This window comes from Eurytemora carolleeae, unplaced genomic scaffold (assembly GCF_000591075.1).
Source record: "Eurytemora carolleeae unplaced genomic scaffold, Eaff_2.0 scaffold39, whole genome shotgun sequence".
Taxonomy (NCBI): Eukaryota; Metazoa; Arthropoda; class Copepoda; order Calanoida; family Temoridae; genus Eurytemora; species Eurytemora carolleeae.
The window spans coordinates 558,060-573,237 of NW_019396056.1; the positions used below are offsets into that span (position 1 = coordinate 558,060).

Consider the following 15,178-nt stretch of genomic DNA (forward strand, 5'->3'; position numbering starts at 1 on the left):
TTCCAGTTCCTTTATATATTGTTCTAAATTTAATTTGGGTATTTTGAGAGAAGTTGGATAGTTTTTTGCTAAAGTATGCATAATTATACCTGTTCAGTTTTTATTATAATGTCCTGATTTAATAAATACTATACGTAGGATGTATGACTGTGTAATGTGTAATGGATATAATTTTTTATAATTTTCTGCAAAAACCCCAAATGCTGTAGATGTAATGTCTGATCCATTCTAAAGCCTTTCTATTAACCATTTCAGATTAAAATGCTAATTTCTTAAAAGCCTTCTGTATCACAGAGAAAAAGAGGAATCAAAAACTTACAACATGCTTGGAAGCAGGGTTCAAGTACACCTTGAGGTGGGATAAGAATACTTTTTATTCCTTAAATCTGCATCAGCAGGGATTCGTACCTGGAACCAACAATAAAACTTCGATTTTAAGATAATGATGAATTCTAAATTCATTCTAAAATCGGAAAATGAGAAATAGAGAACAAGAGGGACGATAATGATAAACTGAAAATATACGGGTTTAAATGCCAGGATAGATCGGAGAGAATCATGTTCCAGGGGAGAGTTTTCAGATTGATTCACGAACCCCAGGAAGATTGAACAATAAACCCCAGGAAGATTAAACAATAAACCCCAGGAAGATTGTACCAGTAACCCTAAAAAGATTGAACCAGGAAACCCAGGAAGATTGAACCAGGCAATCCAAAATGATTGTACCAGAAACCTCAAGAAGATTGAACCAGGAAACCCAGGAAGATTGAACCAGAAACCCCAGAAAGATTGAACCAGGAAACCCAGGAAGATTGAAAAAGGAACCCCAGGAAGATTTTGGCAGAAACCCCAGGAAGATTGAACCAGGCAACCCAAAATGATTGTAACAGAAACCCCAAGAAGATTGAACCAGGAAACCCAGGAAGATTGAACAAGGAAACCCAGGAAGATTGTAGCAGAACCCCAAGAAGATTGTACCAGAAACCCCAAAAGATTCAACTAAGAATCCCCAGAAGATTGAACCAGAAACCCCAGGAAGATTGAACCAGGAAAGCCAGGAAGATTGCTAAAAGAGTTATGTCAAATGAGCTTGATTCAGCAAAGGTAATTTTATCCATTTATATTCCACATTTTGATAATATTCCCCTATAGAAAATTTCCTGTAGCACTGGGACTGGGAAAATCTGTGATTAACAGGTTTTTGTATAATGGTACAGGAAGCAGGGCCTTCAACAATAAAGGTAGATTATATATTTGTAAAATTAATTATGTTTTATAAAGGTCGGAGATGGTAACCCTGTGTGTTTGGTTCTGCATTTTTTCATGGAGAAATGATATGGTTTGTGGAGAAAAAAATGAAATAAAGCAACCCTCTGATGAGTCCATTCGATACCCCTCAAACTCCTTATCATCCTTTCATTCCAAGACTCCATCTGCCTCCAATCCACCATCTCAACCTTCTCATCCGTCTTTAACCTCCTCTCCCTCTCCCTCATCTTTTACTGATCTAATATCTCACACGTCCGACACAAGATTTCAGACAAAAGGTAAAAATCGTTTCAATGAAATTTGATTAAATTATTAACTATAGACGTAATAGACTCATCATTTAAAATGAGTGCAATTTCCGATTCACAACGATACCCTTTAAACCTTTTCGGGTCATCTTTTCTATGTAAGACACTCAATGTGACATATTCATTCCGTGACGTCACCTGGTTTCCGAGCGATCCTGTTTAGTATTTGCCGAATAAAACTTTTATTAAAACTAATTCAAATGCAGTGTTAATTTCTGTGGTTTCTGGAAAAAAATAATATTTTTGAAATATGAAACAGCTTGAAGAAAAATTAAAACCAACGGAAAGGAATTGAGTCTTTGCTACAATTTCAAATTTTCTAATCCCTATATCCATGGAACCTGATGTTGTAGACTTTTGATATTTCAAACTAAGATAATTTGATGCAACAGAATTCATAGTTTGAAATATCTAAGGTCTACGACATTGGGTTGCAGAGATATAGGAATTAGAAAATTAGAATTTGTGACAAAGACTCAATTCCTTTCAACCCTGAGGTTTTAAATGATAAACTCGAGAAGCGTATAGTTAGTTGAATCTCCATAGGGTTTAAACTTCCATTAATTTTTCTGAGAGTAAATGGTATTTATTTTTAAATATCTGGTTTTAACATGGAAATGCATAAATATGTTTTAGATTAGCGGGATTCAGTGAGATTTTTCAATATCAAAAAAAACATCTTTAAAAAAAAGAATGCATAATTATTGACACAGAAAAACAAGGATAACTTCGTCATCATTGATTAGGTGAATGTTTAATGGTTACCGTTTTCAATCGGATATGCCACTCTATAAATGTAGGGTCACTAAAAATTACGGATACAGAAAAGTACCCCTTCCACCTTACAAAATCTTCTCCTTTCATACAATTAGCAAAAAAACTAAGAACGACAAACACGGAGAAAAAAAAAATCATTTTAAAATTTAATTTTTTCAATGGTTCTGATTTAATTATGTTCCACTGTGGAGGTTTATTTCTGTTTTCATATTCTTGATTTCTTGCAGCAGGACAATTATTTCTCACTTTTCTAAACTATTTTATTATACCATAAAACACTATATTTAACACATACAAATCTTGCTTATTTCTAGAATGTCTAGAATTTTGTGTCGATATTGTGTATATATATGTTTGCACTTACATACTAGTGAGGTATTTAAATATGCATATAATATCAAAGATGATATTTATTTTATTATGTTAATATATATCGAAGATATGAGGTTCTAGACTCTTTATGTAAACATTATTCAAATAATAGTAGGTTGTCTCAAATCTTTTGAATCTTGAACGATATACAGGTTGTTTTATTAAAGATGAAAATCAACTGATGATTTTTAAATCGTCTTTAAGAAAGCATTTTTTTAATTATTCGAATTTAAGTTTTCAAATGTATGAAAGGACTCGAGTTTTTGTCATAAACTCAGATTTTATGATCCCTATATCTGAGCAACCCATTGTTGTAGACCTTAGATATGTCAAACTATGAATTCTGTTAGATCAATGTTTGAAATGTCAAAGGTTTAATCCATCAGGATGCAAAGATATAGGCATTAGAATATTTAATTTTGTGGTAAAGACTAAGTTCTTTTGTCCAAAATTTTAATTATGAAATAGAATAATAAGTGTCCAAATATGGTTTTAATATTTGTGTCAATTGACAGCCTTTAAAATATATCACACAGTATTTCAAGTAAGAATTGTGTACATCGAGGGGCGGATACAGGGGGGGGGGGCGGGGGGACATTCGCCACCCACTGACAGATTTTCAGAATAGCATGCTTAAGGGAAAGAAACCCTAGTGCAAAACAGGAAAAATATCTGTCTTAATAAACTATAATGTGTGAAAAGATAAAAATTTAGTTTTTTAGTCTTTAGTCAGTAATATTGACTCTTTTTGAGTCTTTTAAGTCAAAAAAAAATTTCGCCTGCAGCGCGATTTTTTATTCCTAATTATGAATTGTTTTGTTCCTAAAAATCTTCCCCCCCCCCCTTACTTAAATCCTGTATCCGCCCCTGTACATAGAGCAGTTTTACAAAACTACTTAAACAATTCTTTGTTCTGTATGTCTATCTATGTTATACGTCACAATATGTAGCTTCTGACCGATGCTTAAAGTAAACTTTTAAAATGAAAATAACATAATTTTATCTCAATGCCCTGAAGAAGAATTTATGTATATATTTAGGCTTGGATAAACCTGAGAGTTTATTTATCTTTTTCTCCGATACCAGTCTAAATGCTGAGACACTAAGGCAAGGGATCATGATTTATTCTTGTGTATTGAGCAGAAGAATTCAGTGGAAGGGAGAACGATAACACAAATACTAAAATTAAATTAAAAAAAATATTAATCAATTATTTTATCATAGTTCATCCTTAAACAAAAATCATTTAAAACAAAGGAAAGGGGGATAGGTTATATGCACACATTTTCTGTTACATATAAGGACTTATTTATTTATAATAAATCTAAATGTGCGTGTTGTCTCCAAGCAAAAAAAAATGACATTTTTCATTTTTTTTGTAACCAATACCCATTTAGATTAATTAAGTTTGTAGTCAATTATCAATTATCTGTTATTATATCAAATTTTGATATTTTTTTTTAACAGTTTTTCAAAACAATCTTTTTCATCCTGTAACCACTATGACTTTTTATATATCAATACAACTCAAATATCCCTGTATTGGTTAGGTTGCCTACTGAAATTCAGCATCATGGTCCTTCTGTGAGCTATCGTGACACGAACATAGATCAGGATCAAAGATGGGAAAATCAGGAAAGATTCAAGAATGAGGTTGGAGAAAATTTTGAAAAATGTGAAAGTTCACTAAAGGAGGAATATCGAAATTTTAAGAACGGAGAGAAGAGAGATCAAAGTGTAAACTTGAGGACTGGAAGGAAGACGAAAAATAATGATAATATGCGGGGGGAAAAGTTTGAAATACATTCTGATATTCTTGAAAAACAACAGCTTTCAACTTTACCAAGTGATAATAAACTTTCAGAAGAACCCAGGAAACCAAGACTTTCAAGTAGTTTAAACTTTTCTAATTACAGTTCATCTTTAGACATGGAAGAACGAGAAATATATCAAGCCAGAAATGAAAGAATTCCGGGGAATCATGAAGCCAGCCGATCCAATATATCTACCGTAACAAATATATCTTATAGATCAAATACAAAATATATATCTAAACGTTCCGAAGGGTCTGATCCAGCTGATTTATCCTATTACTCTGGTAACCCTGATAGATCTATTAAATCTATTAAATATGATGGAACTGATAGATCTAGGAGAGAGAGAAGAGACCCAGATATTACCACCCTAGGCAATAGAGGGGTAAGACGGAGCCAAGAAGGATTGGTTTCTCAATCTATACTGCGACATACGCTCAACAGGAATAGTTCTAAATAAACACGTTCGAATCTTAAAATTTGAAGAAACTTGTTTAATAATTTTATGCAGTGTGGCCCATAAAACTGTGGATTAAAATCCAACAATTGTACGGTGATGTACACAGACCCATTTCAATTACACAAAATATTGTTTAAATGTTGTCTTCCAATTCCACAGTTTCATGGAACCCACTGTAGATACTGTGCCTAATGGTAAAATAAAAGTAAATTGGTAATATAAAGCTAAATTGTAGATCTATTTTCTTCAGTGAAATCACCCCAAAAAAACTTAACACTGATCAAAGCAATAAACGAGGTGCCAGATCTAAACGAAATGAGATGTTATCTCGGCAAACCAACAATCCTAGTTTTAACCCTGAGAAAGAATCCTATTCATGGATAAACCCGGAGCGTGAAGATAGTATTGTCTCAGGGGCATATTCACCAAATAATGAAAATTATTCATTGGACTCTAATATTTATTCAGGACCTAGACTGTATTCTTTTTCTGGAAAATACAATTTGAGCTCAAATCAATATCATACAACGCAAAATAGGCCAAACAGTGATGATTATCATAGAAATACTGGTACATATCAACCCGGTGAACAAAATCAAAAAAACATCAAGCCATATCAACGAACTACGTTCGTATATCAATATCCACATCCTATAGTTCAGCTTAATCATAGGAGACACCAATCCAACAATGCAGATGATCCCATTTTCATAAATCGGAAACATAAAAACCAAATGTTATTGTCAAAACAAGCTTTAGTGAGAGAATTTTATCCTGGAGCCAACTTTAAGACAGGGCAACAAGTTAATCCTAGCCAGGGAATTAATGCCAGAACTAATATTAAAAAGATCGGGTTGAATGAGAATGGTTTGGAAGTATCGCAAGTTCGAATCAACCTGCTGGCTGGAGTTGCAAAGAGAAACGCTGCTCAGGGTAAAGTAAACTACAGGGAGGTTGAGAAGAGGATACTGGACGGAATTCTTGGTCCTCAGGTGTATGACAATAGAATGCGCCCTCATGTAAGTCCTAATTATATACTAAATACCTTTTATTTCTCTAGTCAGATTATACCATTTTCTAGTTTTTAAAATTATAATGCAAATAATGATAATAATAGTTAGAAAGGAACTGATTTTTGATGGCACTTTGGTCTAGCTCTTCAGAGTTGCATCAATGAAAACTATCGCTTTCAGTGAATCATAAATATTTCTAAAGTGTCGACATAATTACAATTTAACGTACCTTTATTCAAAGACTTGCATGCCCGATTAAAATGGTACCCTTTGGACATTAGTCTCAGCCAAACTGATGAAGAAATACTTGTTTTTCTATATGAAAATTGATGATTTTTGATTGGGGGTTTTCTAGAAAAGTATCTTGCAGAGTTATGTTGCAGAGAAGAAAAAAATAACTTAATTCAATATTTTTCAAGAAAATAAATGACGCTTTCTTCCGCATTGTTCCTTAGGTAAAGGTTTAAATGATACCGTTGTGAGTTGGTCATGCATGATTTTAAAGGGGGGAGGGTCACTCAAATTATGTTGACCTTCACTAAAACTATGAATTTGGCAAAATAAAAAAAAAGCTGTAATTGATGATAGAAAATTACTTATAACTTTAAAGTATAAAAATGTAATAGGGTGAAAATTCTACAAATGGAGCAACTAATGTACATGTAAACCTGTATATTCGAAGCTTTGAAAAGATTGACGATGTCAAGATGGAATACAGTCTACAGATTACTTTCAGGTTTTTATATATTTATACATAAATGTGTAAGAGCAACAAACTAATATACATTTATTTCGATAAAATTAACAACTGTTTTCTTTTTTCTTCACATATTGTATATTTCATTTTTTTTCTTGTAGGCAACAGTGGAATGATAATAGACTAAAGTATGATAATATAAACGGAAGAATTAAATATCTTACGATGACAGAAAAATCTAAGGTATTCAGGGCAAAATACTCTCAATTTTAAAAAATAATTTTGTATCCTTTATTCTTTATCCTGAATCCTGTTTATTCTCTTCATAACCTGTATCCTTCATTTTGTTCATTTTGGTTTTCAGTGTTCTGTATTCCTGTATTGAGTATTCTGCATCATGTAACTCTTTTAACCTTTATATATATTCCAGCCAAGATCAATGATCCATTTCTGCATCCTTTATTCCATATCATGTTTCCCGTATCCTGCCACTTGCGTTCCATTTACAATATCGTGTAATTGTGTACCTTGTATTCCAGTGTGTATCCTGCATCCAGCAACCAGTGGCAGTATACAGCCTGTAACCAATGTGTATTCAATATCCCATTTCTAAAACCTTCTTCCTGTATCCAGCAACCTGTATCTTGTATCCTGTATTCCGTATTACAATGTATTAAACTTGTGTATCCTGTACCCTGTTAATATTATAACAAGTAAAATTATATCTTGACTCCAGGTCTGGATGCCTGACACATTCTTTCGAAATGAAAAAATTGGGAGATTTCATCAAATTCTTCAACCTAATCTGTATGTCAGGTACATACATATTACACACATAGTACATAGTTATTAAATAAATAGTAAATACAATACATACAAATTACATACAAAGTATATACAATTACATACATAGTACATACATATTACATACATAGTACATACATATTACATACATAGTACATACATATTACATACATAGTACATACATATTACATACATAGTACATACATATTACATACAAAGTATATACAATTACATACATATTACATACATAGTACATACATATTACATACATAGTACATACATATTACGTACATAGTACATACATATTACGTACATAGTACATATATATTACATATATAATACAAACATAGTACACAACCAGACATTACATTTTTACATTAGATCGTTCAATTAATATCTTATCTTATAGTCTGCTATAAGAATAGAAAACATGATTTGGCTTAGAACTTGAATAAAACCAATATTGTATCCACTCAAGATTTGTTGGTTTTACAAACAAATGTTTGCTTCAATTTTGAATAAATCAATTTCAAAATAGCTTTTGTCTAAATTCAAACATAGTAATAGTTTTTTTTAAGCTCAAAAACTTTGCCCCTTTAAAAAATTTCGACCTTAAAAATACACATGCATGCACACACATACAGACTCTCATATATAAGGATGTCAGGAAAATGTATAGTAAACTTGTTAACAAAGAAATTGAATCTTTGCCACAATCTCAAAATTGTTCGACACCGATCTAATGCAACTTAATTATAATCGAACATCTAAATATCTAAGGTCAACGATATAGATATAGCGATTAGAAAATCAGAGTGTTTAGCCTTTAAAAATCTAAATTATCATATTTGTTTTTAAAATTTTTTTTTTTTATTTCAGAGTTTTTCCTGACGGGGATATTCTTTACAGTATTAGGTAACAAATATTATTTAAAAATATTTTTTATTTTCAAGAATTCTTCTTTAGGAATTACTTTGATCAAAAGCTCGGGATTGGGGATTACGGTTCAATGGAAAAATATATATTTTAATCTGTAAATAAGCTTCAACGCTATATGTGTGTATTACTTTGGTTCAATAATCAGATTTAGAAAAAATATTATTCTAACTTCTAAAATACATAACGTGGACGAAAACGGGGTTATTTATTACCAGTCAGGATTATAAAGTATTTTGTGGCTATAACTAAAATTTTCAGTTCTTTTTATTTCTGAACTCTAATATTCAGAGTATCTCTGACTCTCTCATGCCCGATGAACCTAAAGCTATTTCCCTTGGATACTCAGGTTAATAAATAAAAATCTATTAAAAACTTTTCTGAAGATGATTTGAAATTTTTTTAAAACTCAAAAATCAATTTGCCTAAATTCATCACCCAAAAATGCAGTTTTTCCAAATCACTTAATTCACTTTTAAAATGTTTTAAGAAAACATATTTTAAAAAACTTGCTAAATAGTAAGAATGTTACAAAGCCCATGGTAGTTTTTTTATATAACCGTCATTGAGGAATGTGGATTTATCAATTAAATTATAGTTTTTATGGTTTATGTTATCAAATTGTAGACTTGTCATCTTCAAGTTGCTAGCTATGGTTGGACAACTCTAGACTTAGAATACTCGTGGAAGGACCCTGCTGTAGAAACAGTCAAGGTTAGCTTTCATTTTTATCAAATCCGTCCATCCGCCCGATTATGATATAGGGCGATTTTGGAACGATCTTTTCTTCTTTTTCTGTAAGCTATTCTCTAAATAATTTGTTTAATCAGATTTTTTTCCTAATACTCAATGAATCACAAGATTTGAGTTCATTTTTTATGACTACATCTTGATCCAGATCATGAGCTGTTAAAATATAATTTTTGTTAAAAAACAAAAGAGGTTTGTATGTTTCTTATACCTAAAGAGGTTTGTATGTTTCTTATACCTAAAGAGGTTTGTATGTTTCTTAAACCTAAAACCTTTTAACTTTATATTTTATTTTTCGTAGAAAAGAGCTTTTTAAAAATTGATCCGTTTTCTAGATAATTAGATCAAAACTTTCATATTTGTAGATTGAATGCACTTACAGACAACTCTTTAATGCTTTTCATCTAAATTTTTATTATTTAGAAAACACATTTGTTTAGTATTTTAATATTTGGCTAAATAACACAATTATTTGATACTAACATTAAATATTTTAGTTTAACGTACAATTGTAAACTTCTCCATGATCTAAATTTGAACATAGTTAACAATATTTGAAACTAATCTATTCAGATAAAAATATCAGAGTCCGAATGTAATGAATTTGATCCGCGTCTAAAATCCGCCAAAAACCGGTTTCAATTGAGCGCCGGCTTAAATCGTGAAACATTGAATACAATTTTAAGTGGAACCAACCATATTTGAGCCGCGTCTCAAATTTTAGCTCAAATTCTTTAAATTCGGCCTCATTCTTAAATTCTCATACTTACAACCTTTAACCACGGCTTTTTAGTGAGCCGCTTCAGTATGATAATATACACGTTCGAAAACTCCTCCTTATTCAGTAGTTTATAGTTGGATCTAAATCTGTAATATTCATCATCAATGAATAGAAGTATTCTGAATCTATATTCTATATCTTTACAAAACTCTGTAGAATATAGATTTGATAGCGTAAAACAGGAAAAACAACCCAAAACTTTACCAAACAAAAATTCTATTTAAAACGGTATTAATATAGGATCTATTTCTGCCTGGTGGATTTGAACTCGCCAACTATAATAACAGTAGATGTAATGTGAAAACTGCCACAGGTAAGTTAAGAAGTTTTTATTAGAAGTTATTGCCAATTCCTCTATGAAAATTTGTCTGGTAGGTGATTAGTTATTTTCCAAAAAAGGTTATGGACTTATAACGTTTGTTCATAGAGGAAATGGCGTAATAGAGCAAACGTCGTGGTTTATACTCTATAAGGATCAGAAAAGCAAATGGCCATAGAGCAAATGGTAACAGAGCAGATGTCGTAGCGCCCGAATTTTTATTTGAAAAAAGACCAATGCATGCATATTTTCGAATTATTTGTATTTGTGCCTTTATTCACAATGTTTGAAATATACTGCCTTGTTTTGTTTGAGTAAATATATATTGATATTGTTAACTAGATGAAACTGAGTTTGATAAAGAGCAGAGGCATTATTGTAATAATTATTGATATAATCATTAATCTAAGTTCTATAACTAATATTTACGCAAAGATGTGTGTATATTTCATGATTAAAGTATTTTTTTCCCAGTAAAATCCCTCGTCAAAGGCACATCTATTACATTTTTAACATTAGGTTATTTAAATTTAGGCTGAACGTCATATTACTTGAATACAGTTTTCGATTGAGTGCTTCAAGGGAAGGGTATGACAAATTTCGAAAATCGTGAACTTAAAATTATCGATAAATAAAATCACAATTGGGGAAAAAATATACACTTAACTATGCCAAAGAAACAATAAACATTTTCGTGCACACATAGAGTAGAACTGACGGGTAAGGCTGTATTTATAGAAAATATTCAGCCTTTAATATTAGCATAAGGTTTAACAAAGTATGGATATTCACTTTTAGTAAGTGTGGGACTATATGGCACTTTTTTGATAAATGGTTACACCTTTCAGCACGTGTCCTAAAAGTTTCTATAGTAAAAAGTGAATTTTTGTTTATATTAATTTGTTAGTTCAAGCCAAAATGTTTTTTTCAAAATATGTCGAAATGGGTATCACAATATCCGTCTTAAAACACTGAATCCAAAGACGTTAAATCATTAAATAAAAACCAAAAACCATTAAAAAAATGAAGTTTAAATGAACAATTTTTGCTGCGTGTTAGTAACTTTTTTGCCAAAAAATTCATGTCTTGCCAGGGGTACTTTTCAATAAGAGATGTGCCCAATGTTCCAAAAGTATATATATAGCTCTCAACCTTTTTTCATTTTTCAAATAAATCAGATAAAATATGTAATAACTTTATGATTTATGATAATAAATAAAATTTCTCCGGCAAAACCGCTTAGATTATTTTAACCGAATATTTTAATTGTCATATGTTGTTTTCCTACTTTTTGAAATTTTGATTTTATGTGTATTATGTAAAGAATCCCTTTAAAAAATAATCTTCAACTAAGCTAAAACTGATTACCTCTGATCTATAATAATTAAAAAAGTTTAAGCAAACCCATCTTAAAAATATATTTTTTTCTTAAGATGATATTTCTTTTTTAAATTATTTTTTTCAAATATTTAAAAATAATGTTTTTAAATTTAACCCCGGACACTTGAGCTAATGTAACAATACTACCCGACCCTTCCCTACTAAAAAGTATAAAAGTGAGATATTGCATACAATACACCATGTTATAGAGGACGTGAGTCGGACTCTAATAAAAACGCATAGATAACTTCCAGTATATATATATATATTTCTTATAACTTATTACTAGAGGGTTCAGAATAATCGTTATTGTCGAAATCACACGTGTAGATGTTTTTGTACTAATGCCCCGTATCCGTTCTATCTCATTCTGTTGAATCTTGTGGAACTTGTTTAAGGCGGACAGGAGTCGTCTTCCACAATGTATTACTTTGTATACAATGCATGCTTTCTGTGTAGATTGTGGATGTTAAGATCTAAAATACAGGATTACCCAAAATAATGGGACGGTATGAAGATTTAAATTTTTGTACTTATTTAAGTTTTAAAAGAAATATATTATATTATCAGACAAAGTTTATAATTCCACTGGAGGGATTCGGATATCCATTCCGGGGGTTTATAATCCACTGGAGGGATTCGGATATCCATTCCGGGGGTTTATAATCCCACTGGAGGGATTCGGATATCCATTTTGGGGGTTTATAATCCCACTGGAGGGATTCAGATATCCATTCAGGAGGTTTATAATCCACTGGAGGGATTAATATATCCATTCCGGGGGTTTATAATTCCACTGGAGGGATAACAGATATCCATTCTGGGGGTTTATAATTCCACTGGAGGGATATAGATATCCATTCTGGGGGTTTATAATCCCACTGGAGGGATTGATATATCCATTCTGGGGGTTTATAATCCCACTAGAGGTATTCAGATTTCCATTCTGGGGGGTTTATAATTCCAATGGAGGGATATAGATATCCATTGTGGGGATTTATAATTCCACTGGAGGGATTCAAATATGCATCCAGGTCATTTTTGAGATCACTGGAAGGATTCATAGTTCAATCCTGTCGGTTTAAAATTCCACAGAAGGGATTGAGATATGCATCCTGGGAACTTTTATTTGGAGGAATTTCTGAATCCCTCCAGTGGAAATATAAACCTTCAGGAAGAATATCTGAATCCCTCCAGTGTAATTCAAAACCAACAGGAAGGATATTTGAATCCCTCCAGTGGATATTTAAACCTCCTGGAAGGATATCTGAATCCCTCCAGTTGAATTTTAAGGCTCCAGGACGGATATTTTAATTCCTCTAGTGGAATTTCAAACCTCCTGGAAGGATAATTAAATCCCCCCAATGGAATTTTAACCCTCCAGAAAGGATATCTGAATTCCTCCCGTCGAATATATATCACCCTGCGGAAAGTTTCAACTTGTAAAAAGCGATTTTCCAAACCCCTTCAGAAAAATTTAAATCCCTCAAGGGATCTCCAGTGGAGTAGAAGTCTTACTTCGAACTAATTTGAGACAATAACATTGATATATTTTTTCAAGGTGAAATTTATTTTGATATTTAATTTTTTTCTTCAACTCATTGAGCAACCCTTCCTCAAAAAATGTGTATGTTAAGGGCTACTAAAAAGTATAGAAGTAAGTTAACATATAGCCAAAACGTTGATTTTGCATGCAATGTTTATTGGCAATGTATAGCCTTACAAATAACTTTTCAAGAAAAGAAAAGCATTGAAAAAGAAAATTACTTGCCATTTAAGATGACAGGAAAAAAAATATTTAGCACGGAATATATAATACAATTGATAAAAAATAAGAAAATATTTTATTGAGATTTAAAACCCGGGCAATGTATCCTGTACGCATTTAAACTGTAATTACTTTAGTTCAGAATGGAATTTATTTTATAAACAGAATTATTATTAAATAAAGTAGAGCTTACTATCGACATCTTTTGTTAAGAATTAGAACTATGCATTTCTGTACAAGTTGGATTTAGGTTCCCGGTTTACAGCATTGGAATTTCGCGGATTTTCAAGATTTAATATTTTTTAAATTCAAGGTGAAAGAAAAAATTATAATGAACTTAAAACAGTAAATAAAACCATTCAAGTCATAAAACTTAACCATTTATTTCACTAAATCACTTCTACTCTTTGTATCCCTAGACATTTACATCTTGAAATTATAAAGCACTTGGATAACTGTGGATAAATAGAATCTCAAAAACGTTCTTTATTTTTTTTTTACAACGCATTACTATTTAGATAAATTATGAATGGTTCATCTTGTTCATCATGTATTAAATGCAAACCACTCTATAATATTAGATGATGTTTTAATAAGTTGGCATTAAGGTTTATTAAATTATTTTAATTAAATTAAATTATTGCACAATGCCAATTTATAGAAAATCATTCACAGTCAAAATAATGTACAAGTCAGAAAATACAAATTCTCATTAAAGTGATAATTCGATGTTATAATAAAGCTCTTTGCTCTTACATAAAAATGTCTGTTTATTTTTTAATTTTAATTTTAACAATAATTATGAATTTTTAAAATATTGGGTACTGATCGTACAAAAATACTCTATTATAATTCTTCTTGTGTCATTATATTATGTATAGTTACAGCTAGCCAAAAGGGTGGACCAAATAAATGGGCTCAAATAATTTGACGGAGCCCAAGGGTACCCTGGGGGTAAAAAAGGCTTTGAAACTTTGAAACTTTTTTCATCGAATTTTTTTTTATTTTCAAAATTTTTTTTTTAATTTAAAATTCCATGGGCAACGCCTCTCACTTCAGCTAGTTTATCTATCTAATAAATATTTTCGCTATCATGTATATGTTAACTAAAGCTTGTCAATTTTTCAATTTAATTCCGAAGAACTAAATTGAAAATAGAAAATCTGCTGAAAGGAATATCAGTTCACTAAAATAGTGTTCAATTTATTTCTCACAGTTCAAAAGGGTCAGTAAAAAAAATATTGATAAAAGGAAATGAGTCTTTGACACAAACTCTGATTTTCTAATTCCTATATCTCTGCAACCCAATGTCCTAAACCTTAGATATTTCAAACTATGATTTCTGTTGCATCAAATTATCTTAGTTTGAAAGATCAAAAGTCTACAACATCAAGTTTCATGGATATAGGGATTAGAAAATTTGAGTTTGTGACAAAGACTCAATTCCTTTGCCAACACTTTAACTAAGGCTAAGAAAGACTTTAAGCCACAGTCCACACTAGCCCTCATTTAACATCAATTGTGTTTAGGTGAGTACAGCTGCCTGTCTGTTGACATGGTATTTAAACGGCAGCTGTCCTACTATATTGTGACTATTTATGTTCCAACCTTCATGATAGTTTGTGTCTCCTGGATGTCCTTTTGGTTAGATCATAAATCCGCCCCCGCTAGGGTTGCACTTACAGGTAATAAAATGTAATACGTTTTCATAAAACTGCTACTTTTGCAAA

The 15,178-nt window shown here is 31.3% G+C and overlaps 1 protein-coding gene across 1 annotated transcript; it reads left to right on the forward strand.

The window, feature by feature from the left end:
* The first annotated feature begins 259 nt into the window (after window positions 1-259).
* LOC111707448 (uncharacterized) lies at window positions 260-15,155 on the forward strand. The gene is made up of 13 exons (XM_023480562.1): window positions 260-1,104; window positions 1,282-1,547; window positions 3,767-3,833; window positions 4,277-4,984; window positions 5,251-6,019; window positions 6,640-6,749; window positions 6,872-6,953; window positions 7,447-7,526; window positions 8,394-8,429; window positions 8,742-8,799; window positions 9,078-9,164; window positions 10,222-10,294; window positions 14,978-15,155. The coding sequence occupies exons 1-13, from the start codon at window positions 1,085-1,087 to the stop codon at window positions 15,145-15,147; spliced, it is 2,526 nt and encodes an 841-aa protein (XP_023336330.1). The 5' UTR covers window positions 260-1,084; the 3' UTR covers window positions 15,148-15,155.
* Window positions 15,156-15,178: the final 23 nt, after the last annotated feature.